The sequence below is a fragment of the Pleurodeles waltl genome, chromosome 3_1, assembly GCF_031143425.1.
Source record: "Pleurodeles waltl isolate 20211129_DDA chromosome 3_1, aPleWal1.hap1.20221129, whole genome shotgun sequence".
NCBI lineage: Eukaryota > Metazoa > Chordata > Amphibia > Caudata > Salamandridae > Pleurodeles > Pleurodeles waltl.
In genome coordinates, this window is record NC_090440.1 from 274,663,434 (window position 1) to 274,684,112 (window position 20,679).

The 20,679-nt window shown below is 46.7% G+C and overlaps 1 protein-coding gene across 8 annotated transcripts in view; it reads left to right on the plus strand.

The window, feature by feature from the left end:
- Positions 1-20,679, plus strand: part of TJP1 (tight junction protein 1) — a 478,449-nt gene that overhangs the window by 321,344 nt on the left and 136,426 nt on the right. For all 8 annotated transcript variants that reach the window (XM_069222373.1, XM_069222377.1, XM_069222378.1 and 5 more), the window contains exon 18: positions 14,799-14,899. In XM_069222373.1, the coding sequence (XP_069078474.1) occupies positions 14,799-14,899 (101 nt within the window). The remainder of the gene's footprint in view (positions 1-14,798; positions 14,900-20,679) is intronic.

Sequence of the window (20,679 nt, forward strand, 5' to 3'; positions counted from 1 at the left end):
CCCAGGGGATTGAGGTACCAGGGGTTCCCAATGTGCTGCAGCATGCATTATGCCACCCATGGGAGCCAATGCAAAAGGTGTCTGCAGGCCTTCAATTACAGCCTGCGTGAAATGATGCATGCACCCTTTCACTACAGGTCACCTCACAAGGTCACTCTAAGTCATCCCTATGGCAGGCCCTCCTAGCCCAGAGTGCAGGGTGCAAGCACCTGTGTGTGAGGTCTCCTCTGCCTGAGCAGAGAGGCCTCTACTAACTCTAGCTCAATTTTCCTGGACTTCATGAGTGCGGGGAAGTCATTTTACCAGTTTACTGGACATATAGGTAACTACCTATGTCCAGCTACACAATGTTAACTTCGACCCTGGGAATGTTTGGTATCAAACATGTGCCAATCATACCCCAATACTATTGCCAGTATTGGTTGTATGATTCCATGCACTCTGGTGTTCCTTAGAGGACCCCCAGCTTTGCTCCTACCAGTTTGCAGGCTTTTCCCGGGCAGCCCGCGCTGCTGCCATTCTATAGACAGGTTTCTGCCCTCCTGCTGCTTGAACACCTCAAGCCCAGGAAGGCAGAATAAAGAATTCCCTTTAGGAGAGTGAGGCAACACCCTCTCCCTTTGGAAATAGGTGTTACATGGCTTAGGAGGGGTCGCCTCCCCAAGCCACCGGTATGCTTTGAAGGGCACATTTGGTGCCCTCTTTGCATAAATTGGTTTGCACCAGTCCAGGGACCCCGGTACCTGCTCTGTTGCAAAACTGGACCATGGAAAGTTGAGTTTCCACTCCCCTGTCTATCACCGCCCCAGGGGTGGTGCCCAGAGCTCCTCCAGGGGGCCACTTGCCTCTGCCATCTTGAATCCAAGGTGGGCAGAGGCCTCTAGGAGCATTTCAGTGGCCAGGTCAGGCAGGTGACATGACAGCCCCCTCCTGATAGGTGGTCACTCTGCTAGATGACCAGTCCCCCTTTTAGAGCTATTTAGGGTCTCCCTCTTGGGTGGGTCCTCAGATTCGACGTGCAAGATTCCAGCAGGACTCCTCTGCAATGTTTATTTTGACTTCTGGCCACTGGATCTGCAACCGGACTTCACAGGAACCTACAATCTGTAGCTCCAGTGATGACTTCGCTCTGCAACATTGTTTCTTCAGCTCCTTCCAGGAACTGGAACATTTCCCTGGCTGTGTATCCTCTGAGGGCAGCATGTCTTCAGTTTGCAGCAAGAAGGAATCTCCCTCGGAGTGAAGGAGTCCCTCCCCTGCATCCTCAAGGCACCAACTACGACGACAACCGGCCACGTGGATCCTCTCTCCTGCAACTGTGTGGATCCTGCAACTCAGGTGATGGTCTTGAGTGGTCTCCTGTACGAGCTGTTCAACTTTGGAGGTGGTGAGTCTTTGCCTCTTCTTGCCGGACAGTACCCCTGTGCACCGTAACTACAGCTACCAAGGCTTGTGGGCTCTTCTTGCAAGGGATCTTCATGCTCCGTGTAGCCCCAGCCTCCAGCACTCTTCCCTGAAATGCTTAGTCTCTTGCCTGCTGCTCCAGCGATGTGGGACTCCTTTCCAGGTGTGCTGAGTGGGCCTCACTGCGACTCCTGGGCCTGCTGCCTGTGAGATGCTTGTGGAGGCTGCATCCTCGACTTCTGGCTCTCCTCACTTCTGAGGGTCGCCGGAGACTTCCCTCCTTGGGTTGAGTCTTCTTGGACCTTCCTGGTCCCCAGCAGCTCTGCAACTCTTCTTCTGCAACTCTTGCCTTTGCCAAGGCTTGTTGGTGGTTTTTCCACACCACTGACGGATTGCAACTCTTCTTCTGATGTGGGGCATCAGCTGCATCACTTCTGGAACTCTTCTTCTGCTCCTGTGCTGCTTAGCCGACTGCTGGTCTTCTGCGTCAGCCTGGTACTGCACCTCCAGAAGATGGGTAGTGGCCTCTGTCCCAACCGGACCCTCCAACTGGAACTGGACTTGTTCCCCTTCATTTGCAGGCCCTCTTCTGTCTGGATACATCTTCTGTTTCTTCCAATCTTGCTTAGGTTGTGCACAGTCCTTTTACAAAGTTTCTCTGTGGGTTTAGAAAAAAACTGGTATTTATCTCTTCTCTCCTGGTCGCTGGAGGACACTATGGTACTTACCTTTTGGGGTCCTAGTTCCTCCAGCTCCCCTCTACAGATGCCACTTACCTGGGTGGGGGTCTGACTCTCACATTACACTTTTTTAGTATATGGTTTAGTCTCCCCCAGGGTCTCTATTGGTTACTGTTATTTCACTGTTTTCTATTGCTTTCTATGCCCATTCCTGATTACTAAGGTGTATATAATCGTGTGTTTGTTTACTCACCTGCTAGTAGAGTATTGCCTGTACAGTATTTTAGTATTTGCACCACTAAAATAAAGTATCTTTGTTTTTGTAACACTGTGTAGTTCTTTTATGTGTGTAAGTGCTGTGTGACTATAAGTGGTATTGCATAAGCTTTGCATGTCTCCTAGATAAGTCTTGGCTGCTCATCCACAGCTACCTCTAGAGAGCCTGGCTTGCTAGACACTGACTACACCTCACTAATAGGGGACACCAGGACCAAGTATAAGGTGATAACACCATAGGTGCTCACCACACAACATGTCAGCTTTCTACAGCTTACGCATTGCTCAGCTATGTTTTCTGCTTACTTCGGTTACAGCCAAATTAATGTATTCCTATACATAGACAATTGCCTGGTAAAAAGCTAAGCAGTGCCTTGCCAACACTTAATACGTCATTCTGATAGAAACTTCTAATAACAGATTGCTCAACTTTTGACTATACCCAGGCGCCAGCCTGTATCATTAAGATGTTTCAGCATAGCCCCTTTGCATCGATGGGTGACATCTTGTGGCTCCGCATTGATGCCGTTCTACACTAGAAGTGACAGTTGGAACCTCATATAAGCTCTACCCAAGCGGGATGTTCGTTCCTTTCTTTATGTGCCTTCAGGCAGAAATCCTGAGCTAGTGCCGAACTTCCTCTCATCAGTTGCAGGGCTTGAAAAATCTACTCGACCACTCGCTATGGTGAGTCTTATTTGATCAGGTTGAGCTATTTTTAGGACTTACTTGCCCCTTCTGGCGAGTTGACAAAGAACAGGTGTTCTGTTCACTTGAAAAGTGGAGGGGCAATAAAAGATGCCTTTATATCTTTTTCTTATGTCACATTTGCTGTGTGTTGACAGAGGTCAAAAGTCAGTTTGTCTTACAATTAATTTTCCTTCCGACTGCAGAGTTCCAGGGCTTTGTAAGGTGAACTGCGTGACCTGCTGTTTAGAGTGTAACACTAAAAAGACCTAGGGTGTCACACAGCATTGAAATGACTAAGTCAACTGTGCAAACATTTCATAATATATTTCAGCAGTTGTGAAAGCCCATTTTTTATATTTGTGTGATGAAAAAAATATTTTAATAGGATGAAAACAAATCAGAAAACTTTGTGTTGATGTGCAAAGGATATGCTTTCTGAAACCCAATTTGCACAGATTGTTAATAAGCTATATAGTTTTACCAGTAAAGCTGCAAGTTAGTGGAAAGGTTTTTGACATTTCTTGGAAATTTACTGTGCTTAGATGACAATATTCTACCACATCATGGCTTAGTAATATAGTTATTAAAAGCGAGTGTTTAAACAGAGAAACACTCCTGCCCTGATGGCAATTCTGTTAGTAAACTAAAAGAAGTCATGGGTCATGTGTCCCCTATATATGGTTTAGATTTTTCAGATACATGCAGCAAACTTTAGTCTACTTAATCAAACAAAAAGAGGTGTTTTTTTACTGCAGAAATGTTGAGGTCACATATTTGAAGGTGCGATCATATGTGAGAGTGAAGAAAAAGGCGACTCTGTAAACTGTGTCCAACTGCAAACCGAATCCTCTCGACCTTGGCTGAGGTCATGCCCTGGAGCAGTTCTGACACGTCACTTTGACGGTGATATCTGTCAGTGCTGTTTACCGGTTGGTGCATGTAGGAAGCTGGCCTGGTGTGTTGTGTGTACCTAAGCTGCTTACACTTCATACCAGATCCAGTTATCCCCTCTTAGTGATGTGTAGGCAGTGTCTAGAAGCCAAGCTCTCTAGAGGTAGCTATGGATAAGCAGCCAAGGCTTATCTAGGAGACATACAAAGTGCATGCATTACCACTGTAGTCACACAGCACTTACACACATGAAAGAAAACACTTGCTTGTACAAGAATAAAGGTAATTTATTTTGGGAACAAATCACCACAAAATACTAGAAAAGGTGACCCGCCCTTAGAAGGTAAGTAATACACTAAATATATACACTAGTACTCAGAAACAGGCATGGAAAATGTTAGAAAACAGTGCAAATAATAATAACCAATAGTGACCCGAGGGGGAGCACAAACCATATGCTAAAAAAATGGAATGCCAACAAGGTGCCCCCACCTGGGTAAGTAAAATGTGTATAGGAGAGCTGGGTGCATCAGAAAACCACAAAGGTAAGTAACACAGTCACTCCCCCTCACCCCCCCCCCCCCTCCCCAAACCATGAATGCAGGGTTTTCCCCAAACCACCCAAAAGGAAAAGAAGAAAACGAAAACACACAGAAAAGACTGCAAGAGAACCTGCGGTGGATTACCAAAGAGGGAGACTTGTGGAGAGAGGGGACCAAGTCCAGAAGTGTATGTGGGGGTCCAGGAGGAGTAGGCAATACTACCCACCCAGAAGTACTTGTTGGAGTTGGTCGTCGTGGAAGGAAGATAGGTCAACACTGCAGCCCAGAAGACGGAGAAGAGTTCCTGATGAGTGCAAGAGGTGTCCCACGCTGGAAGCTGGATTGCAGATGGGTGTTGGTTAAGGATTTCAACGGACAAGCCTTGGCAAAGGCAATCTCGCGGTTGGGGGGAAAAGCGGTGGTGCCGGAGACCAGCAACATCTTGCATCCCAGAAGGCCCACCGGAGCAGAGGCAATACCCACAGGTGTCCCGCAGGACAGGGACACAGGAGTCTCTGGAGCAGGCCATGAAGCACCACAGAAGAGGCTCCCACGTCGCAGGAGGACCATGCAGAGGCCCAGGTGTTGCAGGAGGGAGTGCTGGGGGCTGGAGCTACACATTGCCTGAAGTTCCCACTGGCGGTGAAGAAAAGAAGCCTTGGCAGCTGCAAAGGATGCGGTGCACAGGGGTACTGTCTTGCTTGGAGTGGAAAGGACCTACCACCACCAATGTGCAACAGCTGGTAGAGAGGACCAAGGGGACCACACCGGACTACCACCCATGATGCAGGACCCACGCAGTCAGTTGTCTTTGCAGTCAGGTACCTGTGGATGCAGGCGAGTGATGCCTTCACCCCAAGGAAGATTCTTTCTTCTCCTTGTGCAGGCTGAAGAGTTAGTCTTCTGAGGATGCACTGCTGGGGAAATATTGCAAAGCTGGCAGGAGCCAGAGAAACAAAGTTGCGGAAGAGTCTTTTTCCAAGTTAGCAGCAGTGTCGGTTCCTGGAGGGTCCAGACTCCGTTTCAGTAGTCAGAAGTCGAAGTGGAGGTTGCAGAGGAGTCCTGTCTGAATCATGCAAGCCAAATCTGAGGACCCACCCAAGAGAGACACACTAAATAGCCCTGAAAGGGCGGTTGGTCACCTAACCAGTTAAGCACCTATCAGGAGGGGACTCTGACATCACCTACCTGGCCTGGCCACTCAGATGCCAACCTTAGAAACAAGATGACAGAACATAGGAACCCTCTGGAGGAGCTCTGGGCACCACCCCTGGGGTGGTGATGGACAGGGGAGTGGTCACTCCCCTTTCCTTTGTCCAGTTTCATGCCGGAGCAGGGACTGGGGAGGATTCCTGAAACGGTGTGGACTTGTTTATGCATGGAGGGCACCAAATGGGCCTTTCAAAGCAAACCAGTGGCTTGGGGAGGCTACCCCTCCCAAGCCAGTCACGCCTATTTCCAAAGGGAGATGGTGTTACCTCCCACTCCCAAAGGAAATCCTTTGTTCTGCTTCCTGGGCTTGATCAGATCAAGCAGCAGAAGGGCAAAAACCTGTCTGAGGGGTGGCAGCAGGTGGGCTGCCCGGAAAACACAGTAGGACTGGTGGTAGCAATGCTGGGGGTCCTCTAAGGAGCAACCCACCCAGAAGTACTTGCAACAGTATTGGGGTTTGATAACTAACATGCCCAGGTTCGAAGTTACTATCATGTAGCTGGACATAGATAGTGACCTATGTCCAGTACAAGCATAAAATGGCATCCCCGCACTCACAAAGTCCAGAAAGATGGATCTGGAGTTTGTGTGGGCACCTCTGCTATTGCAGGGGTGCCCTCATACACAGCTACCTGCACCCTGCCCTCTGGACTGAGAGGGCCTACCATAGGGGTGACTTATATTGACCTGGTGTAGTGCCATGTAGTGAAAACGAGTGCATGCAGCTGTTTCGCACAGGCTGCAATGGCAGGCCTGGAGAACCCTTTGCATGTGCTCCCTATGGGCGGCAGAATAACTGCCATATACCAGGGACTTACATGGGGGGGACAGTATGCCAATTGTGGGAAGAAAAAGGTACAATTTAGAGGAGAGAGTGAAACTACTGGGGTCCTGGTTAGCAGGAACCCAGTAGACACAGTCACAAATACTGAGGACAGGCAGAAAATGGGGGTAACCATGCCAAGAAAGAGGATACTTTCCTACAGTGCATTTTGTTTTGACATGAGGAGGGGATAATTTAGCAGTTTTTACTTTCCAGTACCACCAGTCTTTTCCTGGTGGTGACGTGAGGTGAAACCTAGCCTTTAATTCTGCCTATCTAAATTAGATGGGTGGAATTTGAGGTCTGCCTGAGACGGTCCCTCCTCTGCAGGGCCATCAGTGGGGTTTAATCACAATGGAGATGACGTAGTCTCCGCCACGATTAAACCTGAGGAAGGCAACCATTATTGCCATTACTGTTGCCACTGAGTATAAATACCACCAAGGTATAAATCAACCCCAAAGTTCTTTCGATAATAGAATACCCTTTCTAAGATAAACTGCATACTGTCTTATTTGAAGTGGTTTACAGTTGGGTGCAGTCCGTAAGGATACCTCTTGCCACAGTTTCACAAATTATTATTATCTGGATTCAGAAACCTGATCAGAATCCAAGTTTCGCTGGACATTTAAGTTAATTTACAGGAAGATATAGTCATTCAAAGAAATAGTTACTCATCTGTATATTTTATCTGATGAAAACATAATTATCAGACGAGTCCTAATCTCCCCTCCTCCCACCACCACCACCTCTTTTGCTGAGGCTATTCTGTAATTTTTTGTTTCGTTGAGGTAATGTAAATGATGCTCACAGCATAATGGCACTTTAAGATATTGATTGCAAAGTTAGATTTTATAAAGGTTGATTTTTTTTAGTATTGTTCAGTAACCAGGCCTCTCTTTCAATGATAAATATTACTTGTGGAACTCTGTGCACAGAGCACAGTATGCTTAACAATACAAAGGCCAGGCACCATCTTCCAATTGCAGAATGAAATTAACCCGATACAAAACGCGCATGCTAATTCCCGTCCACCCTATCTAAAGGTACCTTGTACACAACCACAATCCAAGGATATGTGGCCTAGGGTTACAATGGTTTTGCCCATTCCAGAAACGCCTTAGATGAACAAACCACCCATAATGCATACTAGTAGCTTATTATATTCATCAACATGCTTGTTGGAAATGGTCCTTTTTGCAGGGTTATCCCCAACCTTTTTTCCTTATTACTCCTATTTTTCAGATCTGTTTTGTTGGTTTATTGTCTCTGCAGATTTTACCACTGCTAACCAGAGCTAAAATGCAAGTGCTCCCTGTGTAAATTGTATTGGTGATAAGTGTATCCATGATTTACCAATAAGTCCCTAGTAAAGTGCACTAGAGTTGCCCAGGTTCTTTACATCAAATGCTACCAGTGGGCTTGCAGCACTGATTGTGCCACCCACATGAGTAGCCCTGTAAACATGTCTCAGACCTGCCACTGCAGTGTCTGTATGTGCAGGCTTGCACTGCCAATTCGACCTGGCAAGTGTCCCCACTTGCCAGGCCCAAACCTTCCCTTATGACATTTAAGTCACCCCTAAGGTAGGCCCTAGGTAGCCCCGTGGGCAGGTTGCAGTGTATTTAAAATATAGGGCATGTACTGGTGTGTTTTACATGTCCTGATAGTGAAATACTGCCAAAGTCAGTTGTCACTGTTGCATGGCCTATCTCTCCTGTGGGTTAACATGGGGTCCATCACTTGTTGTTTTTGCATTTTTCGCCCTGAGTGGGAAGGTGTAGGAAGTTGGCTCTGTATGTGCTATTTCAAAGTAAGGAATAGCATGCACAGAGTCCAAGGGTTCCCCTTAGAGGTAAGATAGTGGCAAAAAGACATAATAATAATGCTCTATTTTGTGGTAGTGTGGTCGAGCAGTAGGCTTATCAAAGGAGTAGTGTTAAGCATTTGTTGTACATACACACAGGCAATAAATGAGGAACACACACTCAGAGACAATTCCAAGCCAATAGGTTTTTGTATAGAAAAATATATTTTCTTGGTTTATTTTAAGAACCACAGGTTCAAATTCTACATGTAATATCTCATTTGAAAGGTATTGCAGGTAAGTACTTTAGGAACTTTGAATAATCACAATAGCATATATACTTTTGGAATACAACACATATAGCTATTTTAAAACTAGAGACAGTGCAATTTTCACAGTTCCTGGGGGAGGTAAGTTAATGTTAGTTCTTGCAGGTAAGTAAACCACCTACAGGGTTCAAATTGGGGTCCAAGGTAGCCCATCGTTGGGGGTTCAGAGCAACCCCAAAGTTACCACACCAGCAGCTCAGGGCCGGTCAGGTGCAGAGTTCAAAGTGGTGCCCAAAACACATAGGCTTCAATGGAGAAGGGGGTGCCCCGGTTCCAGTCTGCCAGCAGGTAAGTACCCGCGTCTTCGGAGGGCAGACCAGGGGTGTTTTGTAGGGCACCGGGGGGGGGACACAAGTCCACACAAAAAGTACACCCTCAGCAGCGCGGGGCGGCCGGGTGCAGTGTGCAAACAAGCATCGGGTTTGTAATAGGAATCAATGGGAGACCAAGGTGTCTCTTCAGCGATGCCAGCAGGCAAGGGGGGGGCTCCTCGGGCTAGCCACCACCTGGGCAAGGAAGAGGGCCTCCTGGGGGTCACTCCTGCACTGGAGTTCCGATCCTTCAGGTCCCGGGGGCTGCGGGTGCAGGGTCTTTTCCAGGCGTCGGGATCTTAGAGTCAGGCAGTCGCGGTCAGGGGGAGCCTCGGGATTCCCTCTGCAGGCGTCGCTGTGGGGGCTCAGGAGGGACAACTTTGGTTACTCACAGTCTCGGAGTCGCCGGGGGGTCCTCCCTGAGGTGTTGGTTCTTCACCAGTCGAGTCGGGGTCGCCGGGTGCAGTGTTGCAAGTCTCACGCTTCTGGCGGGGATTGCAGGGGTCTTTAAAGCTGCTCCTCTGGAAACAAAGTTGCAGTCTTTGTTGAACAGGGCCGATGTTCTCTGGAGTTTCTTGGTCCTTTTAGAGCAGGGCAGTCTTCTGAGGATTCAGAGATCGCTGGTCCTGGGGAAAGCGTCGCTGGAGCAGTTTTCTTCCGAAGGGGGGAGACAGGCCGGTAGGGCTGGGGCCAAAGCAGTTGGTGTCTCCGTCTTCTCTGCAGGGTTTTTCAGCTCAGCAGTCCTCTTCTTCTTAGGTTGCAGGAATCTGAGTTCCTAGGTTCAGGGGAGCCCCTAAATACAGAATTTAGGGGTGTGTTTAGGTCAGGGAGGGCAGTAGCCAATGGCTACTGTCCTTTAGGGTGGCTACACCCTCTTTGTGCCTCCTCCCTGAGGGGAGGGGGGCACATCCCTATTACTATTGGGTGAATCCTCCATCTGCAAGATGGAGGATTTCTAAAAGTCAGAGTCACCTCAGCTCAGGACACCTTAGGGGCTGTCCTGACTGGCCAGTGACGCCTCCTTGTTTTTCTCATTATCGCTCCTCGACTTGCCGCCAAAAGTAGGGGCTGGGTCCAGGGGGTGGGCATCTCCACTAGCTGGAGTGCCCTGGGGCATTGTAACACGAAGCTTGAGCCTTTGAAGCTCACTGCTAGGTGTTACAGTTCCTGCAGGGGGGAGGTGTGAAGCACCTCCACCCAGAGCAGGCTTTGTTTCTGTCCTCAGAGAGCACAAAGGCTCTCGCCGCATGGGGTCAGAAACTAGTCTCTCAGCAGCAGACTGGCACAGACCAGTCAGTCCTGCACTGAACAATTGGGTAAAATACAGGGGGCATCTCTAAGATGCCCTCTGTGTGCATTTTTAATAAATCCAACACTGGCATCTGATACCAAACTTCCCAGTATTCAGTGTAGCCATTATGGTGCTGTGGAGTTAGTTTTTGACAGACTCCCAGCCCATATACTCTTATGGCTACCCTGCACTTACAGTGTCTAAGGGTTTGCTTAGACACTGTAGGGGCATAGTGCTCATGCACCTATGCCCTCACCTGTGGTATAGTGCACCCTGCCTTAGGGCTGTGAGGCCTGCTAGAGGGGTGACTTACCTATGCCACAGGCAGTGTGAGGTTGGCATGGCACCCTGAGGGGAGTGCCATGTCGACTTAGTCATTTTCTCCCCACCAGCACACACAAGCTGGCAAGCAGTGTGTCTGTGCTGAGTGAGGGGTCCCAAGGGTGGCATAAGACATGCTGCAGCCCTTAGAGACCTTCCCTGGCATCAGGGCCCTTGGTACCAGGGGTACCAGTTACAAGGGACTTACCTGGGTGCCAGGGTTGTGCCAATTGTGGAGACAATGGTAAATTTTAGGTGAAAGAACACTGGTGCTGGGGCCTGGATAGCAGGGTCCCAGCACACTTCTCAGTCAAGTCAGCATCAGTATCAGGCAAAAAGTGGGGGGTAACTGCAACAGGGAGCCATTTCTTTACAGAAGGGTATGCCCAGACGTGGGTCCCGTGCTTCCCATGCCACTGGATTCAAGCTAGCCTGGCTGATGAGGGGTGAAACCCCGAAACCGGTCCCAGGATGCTTGTTTCCAGTCCAGGGAAGACCTGGCCTAGCAGTTTGGGCTGGACTGTTCCCATGGGGAACAGGGTTAAGACTGATTTGCATATGGCTGGGCCAAACTGGAATGGCATGGGCAGCAAAAAAACGATGGATTAAACCCAGATCTGTGACTGGGGGTGAATGTTTGACAATGTTCAGCATTCCGTCCATCACTTGTTGTTTTTGCATTAACATGGGGACTACCTTTAAATATCTTTTACGTGCAGTTTCCCATGGGAAGCAGATACTGATTTGGAGTTTGGGGTCTCTAAACTCGCAATTTAAAAATACATCTTTTGGTAGAGTTGTTTTTTAGATTGTCTGTTTGAAAATGGCACTTTAAAAAGTGGGCATTTTCTTGCTTAACCATTCTGTGCCTCTGCCTTCCTGTGGAATCCACGTCTGGGTCAGAGTGACAGTTGGACTGTTTGTGAATTCCTTCTAGACAGTGACACAACAGGAGCTGAGGTGTGTTCTGTATATCCTGAGGAGTCTCCTAAGCTAGAGTGGGGAGGGAGGAGCTGACACCTGCACCTGAAAGGGCTGTGTCTGTCCTCACAGTTCAGTCTCCAACCCCCTAGTGTGTTTCTGGGGCCAAGCCTGGGCAAGGCAGAATCTTGTCAGCAACAGAGACTTTCCTTAGAAGGTTGCCTACTTCAAAGGCAGAAATTGGTATAAGTAGTGGACCCAAAACCCAAGACTTTTAGAACACTTCTGAATCAAGAGGAACCTCTGCCAAGAAAAAGAGCTGGAGGAGAAGGACTGTCCCTTTGCTGTGTTTGCTTTGCTGGGTTGTCCTGCAGTTGCTGCTTCTGCCTTAAAGAAAACAGATTGGGCTGTGCTCTGTATCCTGCTTGTGAAGTTCCTTTAGGGCTTGAAGTAGAGCTTCCCTCCTGTAGGAAGTCTCTGAGATATAAAAGACTTCAGATTCATCTGCCTACAGCACTGGGAACAGTGTGTTTTGTGCTGCAACAGAAGAAAAAACACCACAACGCCGTCAATGACCAGTGGCGGCTTCTTCTCAATGGGTGTGGCGGGTGAGGGTTATTAAAAAAATTAATAAAAATCAAATAACATTTTAAAAAACGTACATTTATTGGTGGAAGAGACGGTTCCGTCTCTCCCTCTTTCTCGGACTCCCGGAAGCACACAGGCTTCCAGACTCTCCTGCAATCAAGATGCTGAACAGCATAACAGCAGTGTTTTGATTGGTCTGAGTGCCCTGCTATGGGCGCTCAGACAAGGAGTTAGGGCCCTATGCACTTTCTCCTCCCGGCTGTTCAGTACAGCCGGATGGAGAAATGCAGTGTGTGCATGACTTTTTGGCCGGCCAAAACATCATGTGCACATAGCCCTCTTCAAACCCAGCCCCGTCCCGCCCCGCCCTAACCTTGCTTCCAAGGAAAATAAAATCATAAAACCTTGCATTATTATAATTTTTTCCCCTTTCCTTCACTGCATAAAGCAGAGGGGCGATGCTCCTCCTCCTTAGCGGAGGAGCCGCCGCTGTCTGCACCGTGACCTGACGCACGGAGCCGTGCCCCATTTCGCACCGCAACGCTGGTCTCACCGACATCGCCACCTGATGCCATCACCGATCTGTGCTTACACCGTGACTGGTGGGCCCCGCTCTCCTCATTGCCTTGCTCACATCACAGACTTGGCATCCCCGACGGCGCCACTCTGCACAGATGCAAACGCCGCTGCCTGCACCGTGGCCTGAGGACTCTGCTCGTGGGGTACACAGAGCACCGTCCCGCACCGCAGCCCAGGTCCACAGACGCCAGTGCCATTGACTCAGCATCGTCAACAGATGGCCCTGTCTGCATCATGACCTGTGAGTACCGCATGGAGCCCGCCCTGCATCTTACCACTGCCTTGGGCCTACCGATGACAGCACTTCAGCAATGACAATGCTGCAGCCCACACCGCAACCTGGAGACACCACACGTCACACTTGGTTGCTTCACATCTCAGCCCTGATCTTACTGCACCGTGACTTGTGGGCACTGCCTGTCGCACTGTCCTGCTTCGCACTGCAGCACCGATGCCATCAACACTAGTGCTCCTGACTTTGTCATCAGCCCAGAGTTCGATCTTCAACAGGTGTAACTTTATGGGCCCAATGACCCCGGCACCAACCTCTGGAACCAATGCCAGCAACGCCACACTCTGTATCGCATCTCAAGGACTGTGGCACTCTACATTTCTGAGGCACTGTTTGTGGGTCTTCCCAACGCCATAGCTGACACTCGTCGCCGCAGACGGCCTGAACTGTTGGATTTGTTGTTCACGATGCCATGATAGCCCCAGATGGAGCAATCCACTTCAGGTGTATTTTTAAGTTATCATTGCAAAATTCATATCTTTATTATTGTATGTTGGATTTTTCTCATTTTTATCTTGTTTTACACAGATAAGTATTGGCTATTTTTCTAAAACTGGTGTGGTGTCCTTTTGTAGTGTTTTCACTGTATTACTGTGTGATATTTGCAAATGCTTTACACATTGCTTCTGAGATAGGTCTTGACTGCTCCTACCAAGGTGGTGAACAGGGGTTATCTGAGCTGGGTATCTCCCTTACCCTGACCAGAGAGAGTGTCCCTACTTGGACAGGGTGTAAACTGACTGCCAACTAGAGACCCCATTTCTAACAATACTCTGTGCGAAAAGTGCTGATCGAACAACTGAAATCAGCATCTGGTCAGGGTCATACAGAAATCCAGACACTGAAGTTCATCACTTGGCTAGCATCCATTATGGAACCACTTTAAGGGCCACTTTGAACGCCCAGAATGAGTCGAGCAAATCTCCAGTTCTGTATTGCATCTCAGAACTCATCAAATAGCACATTTTCATCTTCACCCTACAGCAATAGTTGCGTCGGGTCTACATTGGCCCAGTCACACTATTTGGATGGATACACAACTTTTGCACACAGGAAAATGGTCCAGAGGATACCGCACTTTCTCGTCAGTATATGCTGTAGCTTGCTGGAATATGGTAGGACGATGTCATTAATGGATGTGTCCTGCCACTTTATTTCTTTGTTGCATTTCAAATCTGAGGCTGGAGCCAGAACCACACAGTGCCACTTTGATTCAACGATTTCTGCATCTAATCTGATGAAAAGGAGTCAACGGAAATAATATTTAGGAATCAGTAAGAACATTAAAGAATATGCATATCTATTTTTGCGTATGTTGGATTTGTCCTTGAACCAATGTTGTACTTCTGAGAGGCATAGAAGGTTTTTGGAAGTATTGGCTGTTAAATAAAGTTGAGGCATTGATCCATCCATTCATTAACACAGACACAATTCATTGGGTTAAAATGTTTATATTCCTTTCAGGGCGCACTTGGTTGCTAATTATGTATCCTTTAGCACAAATCTTAGGCCCTAATTACGATCTTGGCAGATGAGATACTCCGTCACAAACGTGACGAATATCACTCCCTCCCTATTACAAGTTCCATAAGATTTGATGGAACTTGTATTTCGGCGGACTGGATTTCTGTCACGTTTGTGACAGAGTATCCCATCCGCCAAGATCGTAGTCAGGCCCTTAGTCACCTCATCAGTTACTGAGAAACATAATTTGATGACAAATTCAGTACAGAAGTTCATAGACTAGAATTTGTTCTTTATTTTCCTATATGTTTTTTCTGAAGTAATTAATTTGTTAGCAATGCACGAATGAGTAAAGCAACATTTGCTCTTCTTTTTAGCTACCATTAACTTAAATTCGATGAATGATGGGTGGTACGGAGCCCTAAAAGAGGGAATTCAGCAGCAACAGAACCAGCTTGTGTGGGTCTCAGAGGGCAAGGTAAGTGTATGTTATGTCGTACTGGGTTGGATTTGAGTTGTTAAATTTACAGAAGCATTGTTGTAGGACATATGGATCCACTAGAATTGTTACCGTGCACGCAGCTGATATCAACCTCTCAACTTAAGAATGTAGAATATTGTTAGGGAATGTTATGTAGCATAGTGGTTGTGTCAGAATATATCTCGACAGTTTAAGATGTGTGTGCAAGGGTGTCTGTTCTTCACAATTTTGCTCCTTAAAACCTTAAGTCTAGCACATCTTTGCCGCAGTGTTCATGGGTGCTAAATTAAAAATGTATTACAGACATGTGTTTTACACTGTAGCAACCTCAAAATCTTATGCTGAAAGGTAACCTAAAGTCACTTTAGAGATATTTAGGTTATTTACTTCTCTTTTCACCCAGTTAGCTTCTGTTATTTTATCAAATCCCAAGGCATCTCGTGGTGACTGTTACTGTACCATTATAACTATAAAAACTGTGTCTGGAATATGCAAGAGATAAAGGGACAGAAGTATCATGCATTTTTGTGGTCGCAAATGGCCTGATAGGGACCAAAAATGTATTTTGGTGTCTATGAATTCCAATTTGCATTTCGGTAACTTGCTACCGAATCGCAATTTTGAGTTGCGACTACATACCGATTCGGTATTAGGAAGGGGTGAGTCGGGCATCCCTTACTAATACCGAATCGACGCGATATTTAGGAGTGTTTTGTGACCGAAATGCGGTCACAAATCATTCACATTTTAGCACCGGTTTCAAGTAGGTGGTAACCCATTCTCAAACTGGAAGGGGTCCCTTCGAGAATGGTAGCGAACGTTTTTTTTAAGAGCTGGCAGTGTTCCCATGGACCACTGTCTACGCTTAAAAAAAAAAAATTAAAAAAAATGCAAAGAAAACTTTTCATTTTTCTTTTTTAAAACACATCCCATTTTCCTTTAAGGAAAATGGGCTGCATTTAAAAAAAAAAAAAAAAAAAAAAAGATTGCTTTATTTAAAAGCAATCACAGACATGGTGGTCTGCCTAGCCCAGCAGGCCACCATCCCTGTGCTTGTAGCCATTCACATAGGGTTGCAAGTTGCGACCTAACTCATGAATAGTAATGAGGTAGATCTATTTGCAAGCCGTTGGGAATCGCTAAATGAAACTCCTGGTGTTTCATACATTCAAATAGCGAGTACCTCATTGTGATTAGCAGAAAATCGCAATGAGGTAATCGCTATTCAGATAAATTATACATTAGGCCCAAAAAGTGAAAGATGACAAGAGAGAGAAACATAAGAGTAGCAACAGTGAAAGAAATTAGAAGGAATCAACGAATGAAGAAAGCTAGCAGATACAGAGGCATGATGGTGATTTTTTTGTGTGGGGTGAGTGGGTAATGAATGGTGATACCTGGAGCACAATGAGTACCTGAGCAATGCACAAAGGATTGACAAAGAAACAAGGGGAAGAATGGATGTGCCATCTTGAAGCTACTCACTATCTGTATTTCCCCCTTCTTTTCTGTTATCCTTTAAGAGAGAACAGGACAATGATTGATCATCCCGTTATATCCACTACATCAGGTTATAATTAGAATGCATGGGATGTGTCCTGAAGGGCAGAAGTGTTTAGTGAAAGGAGATGCTAGGTGGGGCCTAAGTTATTTAGTGCCTTCAGTGTGTGTGAGAGGAGTTTGAAATGACCGCATTTGTGTATCGGCAGCCAGTACAGCTCCTGAGGATTGGTTGTAATGCAAGTTTCTGTGTGGGAGTTTGAGAATGAGTCTGGCTGCTGAGTTCTGAATGGTTTGTAGTCTTTCAGTGAGTTGTTTGGTGATCCCAGCGTAGAGGGTTTTCCCTTAGTCCAACGTGCTGTGACTTGGGCGTGAGTAACAGTTTATCTAAAGTTGCTTGGGAGCCATTTGAAGTTCCTCCTCAGCACATTCACTGTGTGGAAGCAGGATTCAGTGACTGCTTTGAATTGTGCAGTCATGTCCAGTAATTGATAAATGTTTATTCAGACGGTCCTCATGTGAGCCGAGTTCGGCAGGCCACCTAGTTATTATTCATTACTGACTGAAGCCAGGATATTTTATCCTTTCTCCCTCAACGTACCTGTCACAGTTGAGATCATAAGCAATAGCAAATGCAAAGGTATAAGCGTTATGACAGATTTAACTCTGCTATTATGATAATGTGTTTCTTAATACCCTCAATATGTTTTATGGGAGAAGAGCGATTAAAAAGTAGTTTTTTTTTGTTTTGTTTTTTTAAAGATTTCAGGAGGTCCTGGCTGCTTTTGGTCTCTTGTGTCAAGGGCAGTGTAGGCAAACCTCTCCATAGGGAGTTATTCTCCAGGTGAATTGTATACAACTGTGTTACCTACATGAAGTACCCAAAGCAACCTTTCTAGAAGTTAAAGGGGATATCTCAAGACAAAAGAAGAAAAACACAATTGACGTGACAAAAATGTGCGTAGCCCAGTCTGAAACTGCTCAAAGTACTTAGCTGTGGAAAATGTACAACTTTAGTGGTTTGAAGTGGGAGCTGTTCACTTTATAGTTATGGGTCAAAGATCTCCTATAACCACTAATATGCAAAACTAAAAATGCCTTCATGGACAGTTTTAGTTAGGCTCCTCTTCCCCTTTTATCAGAAAGGAGGCGGGGGAAACGTTGCAGATCCCTTAGACCAAGATGTTTGTTGCACCTGATAATATTGCAAGGCTATTCCAAAATGTGTTTGGTAAAAAACAGTTGACTTTAAGATCTAGATCTCCTACAGCAGTACAAAAGATAAGGAACTTCTTGTGGAATCTCTCAACACGAGCACAACGCCTTTATTTGGGGCTGCAAAGAAGCAAATTGTTAAAATAGGCATTTTGGGCGACGTACGGATATTTGGAATTACGATTCCCTAATTACGATTCCATGTGAATCGCAATTATGGAGTCGCAATTCCAAATGTAAGAAACTCCATTGAGTTTCTTTTGCGATTCCCGGTGGGTGGCAAATAGACCTGCCTCATTAATAGCAATTTGCGACCTATCAGGAATCGCAAAAATCACAGGGATGGTGGCCTACTGGTGTCAGCAGACCATCATGTCTGTGATTGGTTTTAAATAAAGCAATTTCTTTCTTTTCTTTTTTTTTTTAAAACGCAGCCCATTTTCCTTAAAAGAAAATAGGCTGCGTTTAAAAAGAAAAATATGAAACGTTTCAGTTTCATTTTTTAAGAGTAGGCAGTGGTCCATAGGACCACTGCAAAGGGGAAGGGGTCCTTCAGGGACCCCAACCCCTTTGTGAATGGGTTAGCACCAATTTGAAATTGGTGCTAACTGCGATTGTTTTGCGACCGCATTCATGGTCACAAAACAGTCATACATACCATTTAGATTTGATGTTGGGAAGGAACGCTCTGGACACGCCCCTTCCTAATACCGAATCGCAAAACCCAAATTGCTATTCGGTAAAAAGTTACTGAATCGCAGCTTGGGCTTTGTACATCCCAAAAAGCATTTTTCTAGGCCCGTTTGCAACTAGTTAAATGCTTTGTGCATCTGGCCCTTTTTTTTCCTTATTTTTGAAGACTGCGCAGTCACTTGTGAAACTAGTTCCTAGACATTTAATATGAATGTAATAAAAAGGTGTATCACCTGTAACAATGGTTCACCAACAGAATAACACATTTCCTAGCTATCATAACAGAAAGTTTCAGTTCTATTAAGAACACTAAGTTGAGAATTATGCTCAAACTTCATTCGCTGTATTTTCTCCAGCAGCTTTATTACACTACAGATCACCTCCTTACCCATAAACACTTGGAAAGAAGTGAACAAAATGTCACCTATCAGCAGTCATTGTGCCCCTCAGAGGTGGGGGATGAATTGTTTGGTGAGGTAAAACAATCCTTGAAGGATGTTCAAACTGCAGGAGCAACCACTCCAATCTTAACTGCAATAATGATGGGCAACAAGATTCAAGTTGCTGTAATATAGATATCAGCTGACAGTGCAATAGCTCTCCTTCTACACCCCTACTTCCCTTCAGTGAAGCCTTTACAGATGTTCAACTCTGAGCCTGGTCCAAGCACTGCACAGGGGCTCTTGTGCATATGATGATTGCCTGCCTCCATCGACCCACTCCTGGGGACTCCAGTTTCCTTACCATGCACCCCTCTCCAGGAGCTTGGTGTTGCAAGCCTCCACATCTAGGATTAATTGAGGCATGTTCCCTACCTAACGTCAACCAAGCACTGTAGTCAGTAAACACTGCTTATCTATTTGGCCTTTATTGCCATAGGATTTGGGACTCATTGCGCAAGTGCTGCCAATGGTCTTGGAGTAGTCCCAACCACACTCAGCCAGGCTATTGCGGACAGGCAGGTACAGGTAAGTTCACCATAAGATGTGGGCTTGACACGACGGACTGACTGGGCAGAGTGATTTAATTATCAGTGGCCTTGAGCTTCCAGGGCTGGATGAGAAAAACTGGCTTTACATGGACTTCCCTCATGGACATGCCCTTTGATGGCTCTCGCCTTTTTGGAGATAAGACTGATTAAGTGCCAGAGTGCTTTAAGGGCTGTACAGCTACAGCCAGGTCCTTGACCTTGCCTCTGGCCCCTCGCCAACCCCAATCTTCCTTTTCCCTTTTTCATGGCCACTAAAAGGGGTCTCCAGTCGTGCTCATTCCCTCCCAACCAACAGCGGCAACAGGCGTCCCATCTTTTTCGTGGCTAATGGCGCAGGTCTTATAGCCAACCTATGACAGACGGCCAGCAGTCGTGTCAGTCCAACCCCCTGATCCCCCTCCCTCAGTGGCAGCCGCTGCCTCCAAGCCTCTTTAGTTTGCTTTCCGACCATCATGGGCACCCAATGGAGGCCGAATACAATATCACCTGCTCCACTGGTGGTCAATGACCTCAGACCTCTGGGTCCTCCAGATTGTCCAAAGGGGCTATTTCCTCCTTCCGACCATCACGGGCACCCAGTGAGAGGCAGGATACACCATCACCTATCCCACTGGTAGTCCGTAACATCAGAACTCTGGCTCCTCCAGATCGTCCAAAGGGGTTACTTACTTCCATTTTCAAGTACCCGTCACCCACTTACGATCGACTGAAGGAGGACCATCTCTCCTTGCTCCATCATAAAATGTAGGCTTTCAGGGCCAAAGGAGCCTTTGAGATGGTGCCTGTATTAGAAGTAGGTCGTGGTTATTCCCACTGCTTTCTGGTGCCAAAGAAGGACTGAGGACTTCATCCTGTCCTAGATCTGCACCTTCTCAACCTCTTTTTGAAAAAGGAGAAATACAAAATGCTCATGCGCTCCCAAGCTCTGTCTGCCCTAGAACCGGGAGACTGATGGTAGCGCCGGATTTGCAGAAAACCTATTTCTGCATCCCCATCCTGACTGCCCACAGACGTTACCTACAGTTCATGGTGGGCCAAGACCACTTTTAGTTTGCTGTGCCCCCTTTCAACCTTACCAGCACCCCTCAGGTATTCACAAAAGTGATGGGTGGTGGTTGCAGCTCATCTGCGGAGGTTGGAGATTCCAGTCTTCCCGAACATCGATGATTGCTGTTGAAGGCGGGCTCACCCCAGGCAGTCATCTCCCATCTTCAGACTACAACAAACCTTTTGAAATTGCTGCGGTTCACAATCAGCATGCCCAAGTCACACCTGACTCCATCTCAAACACTCGCTTCCATTAAAGCCATTCTGGACACAATGCATTTTCGGGCTTATTCTCCCAAGCGGTGAGTCCAGGATATTCAGGCTGTGATTC